The sequence below is a fragment of the Lagopus muta genome, chromosome 5, assembly GCF_023343835.1.
Source record: "Lagopus muta isolate bLagMut1 chromosome 5, bLagMut1 primary, whole genome shotgun sequence".
In the NCBI taxonomy this organism is placed as follows: domain Eukaryota; kingdom Metazoa; phylum Chordata; class Aves; order Galliformes; family Phasianidae; genus Lagopus; species Lagopus muta.
In genome coordinates this window covers 17,928,086-17,943,691 of record NC_064437.1, presented here as the reverse complement: position 1 = coordinate 17,943,691, position 15,606 = coordinate 17,928,086, and the positions used below count along the sequence as shown (strand labels likewise).

At 44.9% G+C, this 15,606-nt stretch overlaps 1 protein-coding gene across 2 annotated transcripts; it reads right to left on the bottom strand.

Moving 5' to 3' along the window:
• On the bottom strand, positions 1-14,012 carry MFSD14A (major facilitator superfamily domain containing 14A). 2 transcript variants are annotated; one of them, XM_048943891.1, is made up of 12 exons: positions 13,786-14,012; positions 9,403-9,498; positions 7,891-7,953; positions 7,210-7,337; positions 5,063-5,177; positions 3,740-3,958; positions 3,360-3,473; positions 2,848-2,919; positions 2,305-2,417; positions 2,039-2,136; positions 1,346-1,509; positions 1-282 (listed from the first exon to the last, which is right to left on the bottom strand). In XM_048943891.1, exons 1-12 carry the CDS (start codon positions 13,870-13,872, stop codon positions 76-78), a joined length of 1,476 nt encoding a protein of 491 aa, XP_048799848.1. In that variant the 5' UTR covers positions 13,873-14,012; the 3' UTR covers positions 1-75. The 2 variants fall into 2 exon arrangements, with proteins under 2 accessions (XP_048799848.1, XP_048799849.1); XM_048943892.1 differs by lacking the exon at positions 13,786-14,012 and adding an exon at positions 12,750-13,711.
• Positions 14,013-15,606: the final 1,594 nt, after the last annotated feature.

Sequence of the window (15,606 nt, the reverse complement as noted above, 5' to 3'; positions counted from 1 at the left end):
TTTTTGATGGAAGTGGAATGTGTATCCCAAACCGCTGATGGAAAATGTCTAAAAAGTCTTCTAGATTTTTTTTTGTCATACATTTGTGTCTTGTAGTAATGGTTCTTTAGCTTCACCAGGAGCTTGTGGACTGTGGGGATGGCCATGACTGCCACAGTGTTTCTTCCAGTTGCTGGATCGTACAGTGAGGTTGGTGTGTTCAGGAATGAACAAGGCAACAAGCAGTGCCAGCAGCACAGAGCATGCCCCAAATAAGAATGGGGGTCCAGGAATTATAGAATTCTGGAAAAAAGCAAACAGCATCAACACAAGCTATTAAGCCTTTAGATGTGTTAATGTACTAAGATGGCTAAACTACGCATTTTGTAAGTGAAAGCAGCTTTTTTTTCTTGCTACGCGTGGCAAGATGACACTTTGCCTCCATGGGGAATCTTTTAGAAGAAAGCTGGACAGATTACATCTTAGATTTAAGAGAGGGAACATGTGCCATCTACTGCTGCTGCTAACTTCCTGTCCTAGGGCACGTTCTGTGAAAGAAAATAACAGCTGAGCAGTAGGAGATTTTCTGTGCTTTTGGGCATTTGCAGCTGGACATCAGCTTGTAGAGCATGCTTCTTGGGAGGCAGCAGGACAAGATTCAAGTCTAGCATCTTCTCCCTGCTGACCTGAACTCTTGCCTCTCCTCTCAAAGTGCCATTTGCCATCTAGAACTAAAACAGGTGGCAGTGCACACAATGCAACTGTATGAAAGTAGTGCAGAACAAGTTCTGTGGCCTGAACAATGAGCATTTCCGGTCATTGGCTTTCACTGCCATCGAAAAACAGTCTTAAGAAACCACCATTAACAAAAAAGTACCAAAGAAAAAGGAAATGAGGCAGAGATTCTGCTCTAAAATTAACCAGTGAACCAGAGCTAGACAGCACTGAGTGTAACAGCTGGAAATAAGCATTGCCTTATCCTGCTGCAGCCAGTACAGACAGCTGCTCTTTTTTCTTATTATCAGTGAGGAAGTAAAAAACAGAGGGCTTGGCTAAAAGACTAAGGAACACCACAACTACAATGCACAACATGTGAAAAGTAAATACAGTGCTAGGGAACTGCACAGGAGACAAGAAAGCTGCTACTAATCAGTCTATTTTTTCCTTTTCTTTATAAGGTCTGTTGCCTATTGGGTCTCTTTCAAAGAGAAATTAACCACGGTACCTATTTAAAAAAAACAACTCTGTGAGAGTGATTTTAGAAGCTGTTTTTACATGCTTCATTTCCATTCAGCGTGATGAAACGTAGCACAGCATCATACTAAAGAACTAATTCTGGTTTAGGAATCAGTAAGTAAAGGAATACCTGTTGTAAGTGGTATTGTGTGACGACAGTACCTCCTGATGGCGATTCAGGCATAGGGAGTTCATTCAGTTCAACATGAAATATGTAGAATATGAAGCCATAAAGTGCAGGTCCCAAACCATTACATAAGCCTCTAATTCCCGTTATCATCCCTTGAACAACGCCTGAGAACGACAACGTATGCCATCAGCTATTAGTATTCATACGTACATAAACAGTGATTTTAATTAAGCCTTTTAAGCCAATGCAAGTAGGAAAAGTGTCACTGGTGCTGTACCATGGGTAGCGTTAACAAGGGTACAGACAAATGGTCCTATGGTATATTCAAGGCTCTTCTTCCATGTCCCTGCAGGCCTAGAACAGTATTTCCTATGCCATGCCTATTCTGAGACCTTGTTATCAGACTCATAGCAAAGGAAGCACTGGACAACAAAGCTAACTTGCATCAAAGTAATGGAAATAAAGACTGTATTAGTGTCACTAAATATTTTTCTGCTGTTGAGAGTTCCTGAATGTTCTGCCTCTGGGACAGAAGGACTTAAAATGCACACACAGCTTTAACACAGCTTGGATTTTTACAGTTTCTGAGCTAGGCTCAAGTGCATGGGCTACCATGGTAATGGGTGAGCCGCTAGATACATTCGGCTTCATGGATTTCTTTGACTGGAATTCAGAGGGTTAAGGAACACCTACCTTGTTGGTCAGCATCAGCAGTTCGTGACACCAGTGCACTTACAGCTGGGAAAGTAATACTGGACATGGCTGCAACAGCTCCTGCTGCCCACATCATCCTGCAGAAAATAGACTGAGGTAACTACTCCACAGGGACAGAGTCCTGCAGACAGAACATGTACCATGTATCCGTGTATTCGTGCGTACACAGACAAAAGTGTCTCTCTTGGGTAAAGGATAAAATGCAGAACAACATTAATTCAGATGTAAAAATGAAATGTACGTACCAAGGTTCGGACCCAAAGCCGTACCACGCAAGCTGTAGTATTTGAAATCCTAGACCCAGTAGGATGGTGTTTTTATTTCCAATGGACCGCATGAGCAAACTCAAAACTATTGTCTAACAGAGCAGGGAGAAACGTACAAGAAAACAAAAATAACATTTTATTCTAAATGTTAAATACATGCAAATAAATTAATGAATGAAAAAAGCAAAGTTCAAAAGCAGTATTTGCCAAGTAGGAGCCTTGTCTGTACCAAAAAAATCATCTATTAGATGATTAGCAAGTAACATAAGCTCTCTCTTTTTCTAAACAAAAGGATTTTGTTATCCCAACACAAAGCACCTTGCGTAGTAATGAACTACACTCTTATCTGGCAAGCTGTTCATCTAAGTAAGTTAGTTAAAGTAGGAGTGTTATCAACTGTTAGAAGCTTAGAAGAACAGCTACAGAAAAGGCGAGTGAGATTTCTGGATCCAGAACATGGAAGCTCTCCATAGTGCTCAGCTCCTCCCAAGTCGCTCAGTGAAATACTCAGCAGTGACTCACCTGTGCAATAATGGAAAGAATTCCAAGGACTGCTATGAATGCTGCAACACTTTCAGATGAAAATCCCATTATCTAGGTACATAAATAACAAACAATTTGACAATTGAATGTTAAGTGCACATCATGTCATCACACACATCAGTCTAAGAACAGTCAGTGTAGAAGTTACTCAACTCCAGGCTAACTTAATTTTGTTTTTTCCACCAAGTAAAATATAAAAAACTAGAGAGGCACAAACAGAGAACCAGTGAGTGGTTCTGTCATCAATTAACAAAGCAGTCTGACAGAGTGAACTTCATAATCCAAGAATAACATAGTAACAAAATATGAGAAACTGAATGCATTTATTCCTCTGTATCTAAAAACAAAAGAAATCCTATCTGCAGGAGTACTTAACTGCTGCAAGCTTTTAAATTCTATTTGATACCTATGCTTTTTGTGTTGACTCAGCAGCACTGTAACCTGCTGGTAAATTTACTGCCATTCAAATCCGTATCAAAATGTTTGTTTACCTGTCTGAGGTACAGGAAGAAGCTGGAATATTGACCTGCCTCCGGGAGGTAGGAAAGAAAGACTGTGATGCAGATTAGCAGCACTATTGAGTCCTGGCCAACCTTCTTCAAGGACTGCAGCAGGAAAAAACGTGTTGGAAAATATTTAGTTGTCATATTCAGAAAAAGTACACCTGATAAAAGGTACTGAAGAACATGTCAGCTAAGACACCTAACATTTAGCAAGATCACTGGCAAAAGCGTCAGCAGAAGTGCAAGATTAAAGCATAAGCTTTGCTGTTTTTTTTTTTAAGCTTGAAACATAATAAATTCAATCACAGTATTTTCTTAAAAGCTCAGCATTTCCAAATATGACATACTCCATTATTTCACAAACTTACTGCAAAAGGGTCAGCCTGTTCCCAGGAAATGGGCGCTCCCCAGGACGCCGGCCTCATCTTCTCCGGCAGCGACTCTGGTACAGCAACAAGAATAAAACAAATGTCTAACAAGGCTATTGCCGTGGCCAGGACCACAACCAAGCTGTCTCCATAGACCCGACCAAGGTAGGCACCGATGGCAGGGCTGGTAACTAAGCTTGCTGCAAAGGTTGCTGAAACCTGAAACAAAGAACAGTTGGTGAGGGTTTCAGTGATAACATTCAGAAGTGTTATTACTTACTTTCCCTGGCTTTCAGAAGCCTTCCCGTTTTTATCAGGTAGAGATTAAAGAGAACTTTTTCCCTGGGTCTGTGCAGTGTGTATTTCTGACAAAATTTGTGAAGAAAAAGATTTTTTGGCTAACTGGACAGCAGTGTGAAGCTCATGGCACTCTTAAATGTTTTGACATGAAGAGGTTTAATTAATTATGTAGCTGCCTGCTGGTGTCTTTGGGAAGTTGTACTTCATACTGGTGAAATAATATTTCAATTAAAAAAAAAACAAAACAAAAAACCACTAGTAAAAAATACCCATGTTCAAGGCATGTTAAATTTAATATGCTGCTTAACCCAACGCGTTATAATGGAACTCCACAGAGCAGTTTTCAGTTACCTGTCTTTGTGGAAAATGTTACACTGTAAACCTCTGAAGGACCTCCATCAGAATCCCTCAACTCCTGACGCATTCATACAAGAAGAAGCAATTTAGTTCCTTATCCCTCACTTTCAGCTGTCCCTGCTGAGTATCATCAGATTCTGTAGCTCGAACACAAGAAATGATTCTGCTAATCCATAATATATAAGCCCAGGAAGGCTCCCGAGATTTGCAGGTTACTGGGAGAAATGGAGGTGAGTCAAGAAGAACTTAAGACAGATGAGTTACCCGGCTGCATTTTTTTGAATGGAAATATGAATGGAGACAGCAGCAGCAGCAGTCCCAATACTGCAGTGCCACTTCCAAAATGATCCAAGAAAGATACCTACATTTTTTAAAATGACAAGGTAGTTAACACTAATGTGAGCTCCCAAATTACACTGTTAGCACTGATGATAACTCTAAGAAAGAGAGGCTTTAACACAGTCACATTATGTTTAAGGTAGAGTGGAATATTCAAAAGGAGCCACAGAACTGGGTGACTATAATTTAACCCTACTTCAGGCTGAAAATGACTTGCCAAAAAAGAATTGGAAATATCAGTTTTTAAAAGCTTTACTGACTGAAGTGTTAGTACTGAATAAAATACAAACGGAGCAAAAACCCAACCAAACAAAATAGCAACCATACCAAACCATAGGCCATGCTTCTTTCATGTTCTTGGGTTATGTCTGCTACATACGCAAAAACCACAGAAAACGTCACAGCAAAAACTCCAGAGACAGATATAACAGCGAAGTACCACCTGAAAACATGGTAAAAACATCAGTAAATAATCAGAACAGCTAGCTAGGAGCAAAAAGTCTCAAAATCCAAGTACAGCTCAACAGTAACTGTCTTGTCCATCTTTTCCTGACAAATACTACAATGGACTTATAGCAGTTGTACAATTTATACAGTTGGGCAATTTCTTTGTGCACCGACCATAAACAGCATAATTTTGTAACATGTACAAGAAGCTGCTACGATTAAGTTCTTATAGGAAATGAAACGTTGATGCCAATAGCCAAAAGCAAGTCAAGAACTCGAGTATCTTGAGAACTTGGGCAGTAGGAGATGTCAAAAACTAGCCCTATCTTTATGCTAGACGCTATAGACACTAGTAGGATGTCATTAGAAACATTAAGGTACACTTTGAAACAAGCTGCCCCACATAAGGGATGAAGTAGCCACAAAGAACGCGTGTGACCAGAGAGTAAAACTGAAAAGGGGATGGAGCTACCTGAATAGTTGCCTCTGCCCTGGGTCAGTGCAGTCTGTTATTGCAGCTACACCCTGAGGTACGGCACACGGGTAGTCTCCAACACTGAGAATTCTGACTCATGCACTACCTGCAGAATGTATGTGCCAGTTAAGAGCTTACTAAATTTGCAGATGGTGTGAAAGCTGATGGATTTTAAAACTAGAGAAGCAAAACTATAAAACTGCAGTAACAGTTTACAAATGGTTACTTCACGCCTAAGTTTTTCTTTCTTGTAGTCAGTTAATTTCAAGATTAAGTGGCCACAGTAATGACCCATAGTAAGTAGTGGCCAAGCAGGGCAGCAGCTCACACAGGCTACTTCAGTTTGCAAAGTTGGGGGAACTGAGTCAGTCTCCTTCTGTGACTGGGTGACCAACCTGGCGATGAGGGCAGGGCTGTTCATGTAGTCTGCCCAGACTGCACAAAGCCTTTGACACTGTCTGCCACAGTGCTCTCCTGGGGAAGCTTGCAGCTCATGACCTGGACAGATACACTCTGCTGTGTGAAGAACCAGCTGCAGGGCTGGGCCCAAAGTGTGGTGATAAAAGGAGTTAAATCCAGCTGGTGCCTGGTCACAAGTGGTGGTGGTCCCCAGGGGAACATACACCGGCCCATCCTGTTTCTTATCTTTACTGATCATCTGGACAAGGGGATTGAGTGCACCCTCAGTAGAAGTTTGCAGATGGCCAAGACAATCAAGTTAAGAGGAAGTGTTGATGTGCCTGGGGGGAGGAAGGCCCTACAGAGGGACAGCGTGGATCACTGGGCTGAGGTCACAGCACTACAGGCTTGAGGCACAGTGGCTGGAGGACTACAGAGAAAAAGGACCTGGGCATGTTGGTTAATGCTCAGCTGAATGTGAGTCAGCAGTGTGCCCAGGTGTAGTCAGCAGGAGCAGGGAGGTGATCGTCCCACTGTACTCAGCTCTGGTGAGGCTGCACCTCAAATACTGTGATCAGTTTTGGGCCCCTCACTACAAAAAAGACACTGAGGATCTGGAGTGTGTTCAGAGAAGAGCAACAAAGCTTGTGAGGGGTCTGGATCGTAAATCTTATGGGCAATAGCTGAGGAAATTGGGATTGTTTAGCCTGGAGGAGGCTCAGGGGAGACCTTATTGCTCTCTACAACTACCTGCAAGGAGGTTGTGACAAGGTGGGGGTCGGCCTCTTCTCCCAGGTAACTAGGTGATAGGATGAGAAGGAAAGGCCTCAAGTTGCACCAGGGGAGCTTCAGGTTAGACATTACGAAAAACTTATTCTCCAAAAGAGTGGAGTGAACTGGAATGAGCTGCCCAGGGAGGTGGCTGAGTCACTGCTCTGGAGGTGTTCAAGAAATATGTAGATATGGTACTAAGGGCAATGTCAGTAGTAGGTGGACAATTCTATGATTTTATAATACAAAAGCCTTAATGTTACATGGAGCCCAAACACTATTTTAATCAACAATACTAGAAACAAGCATTAACAATACTAGAAACAAGCATTAGATAAGAACCTACACAAGGAACAAATAAAGTGTGAGAGAATTCACTAACCATGGGCTGATCTTCATTAGTGGTATTGGTGCACAGGTGAAAAACACTGTTAGCAGCAGGAAGGACTTTCGTCCCCACACGTCAGACAGGGCACCTATGAGTGGGGCACTGAGGAATGATAATAAGCCCTAAGTGAAACAAAACATTTCAGTTAGAACTGAGCGCTCAGAATCGCGACAGCCATCCATACCACAAACTGATGGCGGAGTTGGCTCTCTTTCTACTACAGTTAACGACTACAATGCAGCAGAAAGGCGGTATGGTCAAGCACTCCTAATCTGTTCCATGTTTGCTAACACGTAAGATAACTTTTAATATCTCAGAGCTACACAAAACTCAAGACAGATGATCCATCAGTACAAGTAGTTTCAGGAACTGTGCTTTGTTTTATTATATTTGGAACTCACATGAGAGTAACTGAAAATACCCTAGCGGAGCACCAAGTTTTAACACCATGTGTGTCATTTGGGATTAGTCAACAACACACACACCAACACACAAAGCAGTACCGTGAGTAAAATGATACACACTAGCTTTGTTGGCAAGACTTTATTCTCACATTCAGTTCATACTACTAAAGCTATACTGAAAAATCTCTGAAATGTTTTTCTCATTGGGTGCAGTCATTTCTAAATCCCACCCATCATTCACCTGAAGTTGTGATTACTTTTGTCAGCCTACCTTTACTCCTTGAATTAGACCATTCATTAGAAATGTGTGTTTTGGGAAGGTTTCGTGCAAAACCTGAAGAAGAAATTTGAACACTGTTGTTCACACAATATTACCAATAAATATTGCTCATCATGCACCCACTTTCTACAGCGTGGCACGCCCACAGCATTTTCTGTTTTCATGGATTATAGAGAGAGATTTTAAACTGTAAGGCAGCCAAACTTATGCAAAATTAATCCACACTAAGGAAAATCAATTCAGTAACCATTATTATCAGGTTCACTATCCAACATCTTAGTTACGAGATATTACTGAAATTACACAGAAAGAATACTCCAAATACATTACACCAGTCACCTCAGATAAGCACAATTTATTGAAGGGGGGAAATAGCTAAATAGCCTCCATTATTGCTTTGCAAGGAACAGCAGGGTAAGCACAATGACAAAAGTGGCCTTTGGGATGCTCTGCGGATATTCTCTGTGCATTACAGAGAAGTGTTAGATACAGTGGGGCCTCCCCCTCAGCAACAGGCACGGTCTATCTGCCTTCTTTTACTTGTAAAACCAAAGTGTGCATTTTTTTCCTGTACTCTGACTTTTGAGGTTTTAGCTTTACTTGATGGAAGCTTCAGTTCTTTCACACTTTGGGAAGCACTCATTTCAGCCAAGCTCAATATCTGAAAACTAAACAGAGTACTGCACAGAAAACCTGGAAACTTATTTCAACTGGCATTCTCTCACACTACTGCTGACTGTGGGCGGATGCACAGGCAGAGGACAACACCATTCTCAAGTGTCTCTCCCAGGTCAGAGACTACAGCTGAGGCAGGCTGGTTAAACAGGCACTGATCTCCAGTCTACTTGTGTTACCCAAGGTGGTTTCCATTCAGTGGCTGACACAAAGTTTGTATCCAACAGACTAGTCATGGTTACCAACAGCTCACAGAACTGCACCAAGATTGCATTTTTAGAGGGGTTTGCTTGGAGATCCATAATCTTTGTTCCATCTAACTAGTAAATACGTGTCACCTAAGAGACCAAATCCGAACAGAGCAACCAACTACACTAGAAAAGAATTTGATACAAACATGCTGCTGTGAATGTTTTCACTAGTCACAGGGAGGCTCCAAAGCTCGTTGAAAGCACAGCTATGTCAGCCAAGAGCTCCCTATACACACACACACCTGCAGAATTTTACCAAATTTCAAGTTGTTTTGTCCTTTAGCTTCCAGCGTGCCCATGTCTTGTAGCCCCTTTCATTGCTGTCCTTCATGTTTTGAGTCAGAAAGCATTTACAAGTAAGTGTTATCAGAGTTCCACATAAACATGTCACAGTGTTATATTGCTTTTAATTAAATAATTTTGGATTTCTGACTCTATATAGAAATCAAAGAACTCTTTTCATATGCATAACAGAGCAGCTCGATGTTGCACAATTTCCATTTAATTCAGGCATTTGAAGCCTTTGCAGTAATACCCAGTAATACCCAGCAAGAAGGAACTTAAGCACATCACTTACCACCAGAGTGGGCGCTGTCAGGAGTCCCCAAGCAAAAAACTCCAAAAATATCACTATCACAGCGTGGTAGACACTGGGTGAGCCTATTCCTTGAGGCTAAAACAAGAGGAAAAGCAGGACATTAAAGCATCTGAGTAACTGTCATAGTTACAAGAAATGCATCTGAGCACTGTAAACAGAAGGGTTAAGAAATGAAACGGAACTCAAAACATCTCAGAGGAGCTGCTCGACCTAATGTGCTGAAGTGCCTGAATGCTTTGTGGAGTACAAAGTGCACTCTCATCTCAAAGAGCAAAATGAAGCACTTACACTGTCAGTCTGGAAAACAAGGCTGCTACTGAAAGCAGAAACACTCTTTGAAGGACTGCATTTTTTTCTTCCTTGAGAAAAACATTTGAGCCCACGCAACGCTGCACGGAAATGAAATTTTCGTAACTTCAGAACACGGCAGAATCCACATTCAGCTACACCAACATCTAATCACCTACTGTGCCAACCAGCATGGGGCATTTCTGTTAATAAAACACACCACGGCCAAGTGCTAAACCTTGACAACTTTGAATCAAGAAAGAAACTGACACAGTGGCTGCCAGAAGCAAATCTCAGGGACAGAACTGATAGTTTTCCAAATACTGCTAGTAATGGGCTTCAAATGTAGGAAGAGGTCTGAAAAACAGGTTTAAAATAAGAAACTTCAAGTTCCTTGGTGATTTGATATAATTAGAAGCAGCTCTGGACGAGAAAAAGAAGAGTGTGGGAGGGAAAACCTGCTCATCTCATATATTCTAAAATACTAACTTGTCAAACAAAATTCTGCATTTGCAAATTGAGAAAACAGTGCACTACATATTTTTATAAGAATTTAGTATAAATAACTCATCAGAAATGTTGAATGTGCTGTATAACCTTAAAATGCAGCCTCAGCATCCACTGTCCCAGCTTCACGTAAAGATGTGTTGCCAGCAGTGGCACTGACTTGATGAGACCCAGCACTGCTACAGAGCAAACAGCCCAAAGTCCTTGGCTCCTTCCTCTAGGAGGCTGAGGGGGACCTCAGCAAGGCGTATGGATGTCCGACGGGAGGAAGGAAAGATGACACACCCTGGTGTTGTCAATATATGCTCAGTGACAAGACTAGAGGCACAAACTAAAATACAGGCAATTGGACTTAAACTTGACACCAAGTGGAAGCAGGTCACCTAGTGAGGTTGTGGAATCCCTGTCCCCACAGCACAGGTGGACACAGCACAGCACACACTGCTCCAGTGACCCTGGCTGCAGGAAGTGGGGGGCAGGCGGATTAGAAATCATCGGAGGTGCCTTCCAACCTCAGGTGCTGTACAATTTGAAGGTCCAGCTAGGTAACATTAGAGTCTTTAATTACAAAATGTACGTAAGTTGTATCCAGCTTTTCTATCTGGATTCCAAGTTATCTCAACAGAAAAAATATAAACCTTCTAAACAACTGCAGGAAATAAATACAGAAAACCACCATTCAGCCCTACAGCTAAATCACAGTTTTTTTAAAAGTAACTGTATCAGTACTCTAAAGGTAAGCTGGAAAAGGCCCTTCATACTGTGCCATTTTTCTTTCCCAAACCCTGTTCAGTAAGTGCTCACCCAGATCTCTGCTATTTTTTCAGTCTTATTCTCTTACTGCAGTAAATTAAGTCTTCATAGGTACAGAAAGTGGCTATAATTACCTTGACTTCCCACCGTTCCTTGCCCTTTCCACCCACAATCCTTATTTTAGTTTTGGATTAAAATTTTATGCGGCTCTGCAGAAACCATAAGAAACAATCTCAGCTGGGTGCCTCAGCCTGCTACAAGAAATCAGGTTCACTCTCATCTTCCCTAGACTGCTTTCAAATTGCCACACCACCACACCAGCTACCATGCTGGGGTGGCAGCAGTGCTGTAACAAACCACCACCTGACCTTCCAAGTACCACAGGTCAGACCTATTCCCATTCTGTCAAAGCAGTGCCCATCACACGTTGCCATTACGGTGGCAGAAGCAAAAATCCAGTGGCATCAAGATCACTGAGTTAAACTGCCTTTCTTTTCTATTGCCAGTGCCCACTTCTCACAGGCACTGTTAGTAGTTCTTATCTACAAAACCAGATGCAATCTAATCACACCTAACTGAGGTGTAACTCTTAATTCATCTAATGAGTACTTAAAAAATACATAATCTTATCCAAGGTGAATTCCAGTAGGTCGTAAAGAAAGGCAAAATTATGAATAGCAAGGAACCCACACAACTGATGTTACCACCTCTCCTTTTGGTCAGCCTGACCACAAACACCACTGCACGCTGCTTTCTGTGATACAGCTACTAAACTGCAAAGAGTAATACAAAAATACCAGTTTTAAAATAACAGTTCTATGGGATACTGCTGGCACAGTCATCCTTGTCAAATTGTAACAGAGAGATTCTGAATCTATTTACTTATAACAGTGGTCAGCCACAGTGTGCTTCCTCCACGAACTTTTATATAATTCATGATGAAGGGAAACAAATCTAATTACCATCACCACAAGCTTAATACTTAAGGAAGAACCATCCTATGCCAAGTACCAAGATGCTGAACGTGCCACTAGCTCCAGCCAGGGCTCAGGACAGAAGCACAAGGCCCAGGGCTGCCTCCATGCCAGGTGCAAGCATCCAACCGGGCTGGCAGGGTTGCTGGCAGCAGGCTGAGCTCTGTGAGAGTGGGCAGGAGACACGCTGTGTGCCAGGAGCACATCACCCAGAGCCCGTGGTGCCTGAACCAGCTGAGTTTACAAAGTCTCTGTATAAGCAATAAGGTGGTGAACACCACAACACAGGAATAATCAAACATACACTCAAACCTGCCCGTGCCAGGAGAGACAAAAGGGGCAGAATCAGCAGGAGGGAGAGGCTGGGGGCTCTGGTCTGCACAGAGGCCAGAGCACAACCAATGAGACCACAAGCAGCACCACAAGCTGCCCCAGCCTGCAGTGCTCAGCACTTCGCTGCATGACCCTGCACAACTGTAGAGCTGGGAGAGGTTCCACAGGGCACTAAGTGGATTCTTCTTCCCCTTTTGCTTTTTCTTTTTTTTTTTTAATCTCTCTCTTTGAACATCAAGATCAGTAAACAGAAGTTACAATAAATTAAGTTCCTCATCAATAAACTATTTACCCTATGACAGTGCTTTATTAGGCAGCTGCATCCCCTTGCAGGCAAAAGTCACTGAGTTTTCTTTGATGTGAAACGGCTTGAAAATAAACCAGTGAGGCTGGAAACTGTTCACTCAGATGCTAGATTAATGACTGGTTTGCTAACCGCACACGTTCAAGACACAAGCCCTTTTCATTTACCTGTTTCCCATCGTGTCCCATAGCACGTTGGGCAGACAAAGAAACCAGGAAGACTGGGCACGGAGGACCTGACAGGATGTTCCAGCACTGAGCAACAGTGGCAATCCAGGCATATTAAGTTCGTGCTGGCATTATAAGGATGTTATACCAGGTAGCTTGAAAGTTTTAAAAACATACAACCCTTTCTGTCTCTTGGCAAATATTAGTTGAACGATGAAGGGCGCTTCAAAACACACTGTATTTTCATCAGTAATTGATGGTTCCAGAGAGAATTCACTCCGAAGCGCACTGTTACGTAACAACCAGCCCCCTGCTCGTTCCAAAAGGCCATCCACTAGCACACGTGCCACGCCAGCACCAGCCCTCACTCCATCACTTCACGCAGAGTTCGAGGAGGCCCCCGGAGGCCGACACGTCCCCGCATTAAAGGCTCTCTTGAAATAAAAACACTGCGTTAGAAGGGTACGCATCCAATCTACAGTACTGCACGGCAGAAAAAAAGACCCACAGGCGACGTGTCGTCAGCAACCACTGACAGATCAAATCAAAGATCGGGCTCCAGCTGCCAAAACGGATGACAGGCCCCTAGAGCCGAGCGCCCGAATAAAGACCGGCACACGGGAGGAGGGCGGGCCGTAGGAGGAGCGGCGGCGCAGGCCGGCACCCACTGCTCCGGAGCTCCGGCCGCTCCCTCACAGTACGGAGCATGCCGCCCAGCTTCGTGCCGCCCCGGCCCCACTCGGCTTCCGCGCGCTCAGCCGCGCGGCGCGACAGCCGCAGGTGTCGCGTTTGCTCCCAGCTCCCGATACGCCGTGCTCAGCGCGCCTGTCGCGACTCCGCGCCACGACTCGCGGCCGTTCCTCGCGCCGAGGGCGCACTACGAGAAGCGCGGCGCGAACCGAGAGCGGGGCCGGGCGCCGTCCCGCCGCACGGCGACTCCGGCCGAGGCTCGAAGCCCGCAGGCCGCCCCGCGCCGCCACCTCCCGTCAGCCTGCCTGCCTCCCCCCTCCCGCCCTCCAGCCCCGCCCGGCCTCACCGTCCCTCCGTCCTTAATGATGATCTTTTTGGCCAGCATGATGCTGCGGTTCACGGCGCGTTTCTTCTTCTTCCCCCCCTGGGTCATTTTACCATCCTCCCCGGGAGGGAGCGGGGGCAGCGCGGACCCTCCCCACAGCCGGGCCTGCCCGTCCCTCCCGCGCGGCCGCCGCCACCCCTCAGGCACGTTCCGCCATCTTGGCCCGCCGCCCCGACGCAGCCGCCGGCCGCCGCGCATCACGCGATCGCCCCATTGGTCGGCACCGATCACGTGAGCGGGGCGCGCCGTCTCGGCTGAGGCGCTCGGAGCCTCACGCAAGCGCCGCGTCCCGGCCGTCGGCGCCCCGCCGCTGCGGCCTTCCGCGCCTGCTGGCGGCGCCGACACTCGCACGCAGCGCCTCGGCGTCGCCTCCCTCTCCCAGCTCCGGCTGCCTCTGCCTCTAGGAGGCCCCGGGGCCCAGCTCCGGGAGCCCGAGGAAAAGGAGCCACCGAAGGTGGTTCTCAGATATGCCCGTCAGGTGTGCGAGGACGCTTCGAGAGCCACAGGATGGAACCAGAGATAACCCGTTTTACAAATCCGACTGCAGGCATTCTGCATTCTCACTGTCAAGTCCTTAACTCTGCTTACAAATGATTTAATAACTGTAAATCAGCAGGCCATCTCGGGCTCCAGCTCAGCACGCTGCCAGCACGGAGTGGGCAGGGCTTGGCCTCCACAGGGCGATACAGTTGCTGCTGGAGAACATAGTTGAGAAACACCTACTGCTATTCTTTACAGCATTTACTGGTCCACAGCTCATCTACCTGCTTGTGTCCGACAGCACAAACAGCACTGCCTACACCGACTGCTACAGGCACACACCCAGGTGCAGCTCTCTGCGGCGCCTCTGTCCCCATACCAGTGTTTCTCCGTGTTCTTCCACGGAGTGCTTTCTCCACTCAGTCCTCCATCTTCCATCCCTATTTCCACATATTGCTGTATCCCCAGCTCCTACAACAGCCTGGTTCCTCTCACAACCATGTTCTTACACTCCCCATCCCCATGACAGCGGCTGCGATGCTGACTGCCACTCAGCACAGCCCTGCACTCTCCCTCAGGTACAGCACGGCAGTGTTAGCAAAGGGCTGCAAATCACCTGCCACCTAAGTTCATCTGGGCTTAAGACAAACCATTAGCCTTAAGATAAAGCATCATGCAGCTTTTATCTTGGTATGCCACGAGGCAAAGCCCTCCTCAGAACCACGGATTTATTCTGGTCTCACACGGAGACACAGGCAAGCAGCAATTCAGATCAAGATACACAGAGAAGACTTACTGGTCCACCACAGAGAGACTGCTATTATCAGACATTTGTTACACGTCTTAATTAAATTATGTTAAGTATGCGACCATTCTGTAGAAAAATCCCATGCTCCATGGTTCACTCCATAGGGACCTAAGATTTTGGCATGGTTTCAAGGCGGCTCCTCAAAAAGAGTGCTGCCACATTTTGGTGGGCAAGTCACATGCAAACACATCATATGGAGGAAATTAAAGGTTAAAAAGGTTACCACAACTAGATGGCAGCAGAGACATTTTGTGACTACACTGATTAAGCAGCTGTTTTTTCGTTCATACATGTCATTAGACCATCCTCTGTTATCCATATCAGTACCCAAAAAATAAAATAAAAAACACCAAGTTTGCTTGGTGTAGACTGACCAGGTGACTTTAGAGAGAATTCCTAGATTTAGAATAAGCTTCAGATAAACACAACTTGCTTTTGCTGTTGTGAATCGCAGCCAGACACATACCTTCAAACTGCAAACTTCACTTTCCTAT

Bases quoted from the DNA above. Each gene is read 5' to 3' on its own strand.
- MFSD14A (XM_048943891.1), bottom strand. From the start codon at position 13,872: ATGACCCAGGGGGGGAAGAAGAAGAAACGCGCCGTGAACCGCAGCATC. The intron at 7,954-9,402 runs GTAAGTGATGTG...TTTCTTCTTCAG, and splicing joins TGACAGCGCCCACTCTGGTG to GTTTTGCACGAAACCTTCCC. The intron at 5,178-7,209 runs GTTAGTGAATTC...CCATGTTTTCAG, and splicing joins CTAATGAAGATCAGCCCATG to GTGGTACTTCGCTGTTATAT.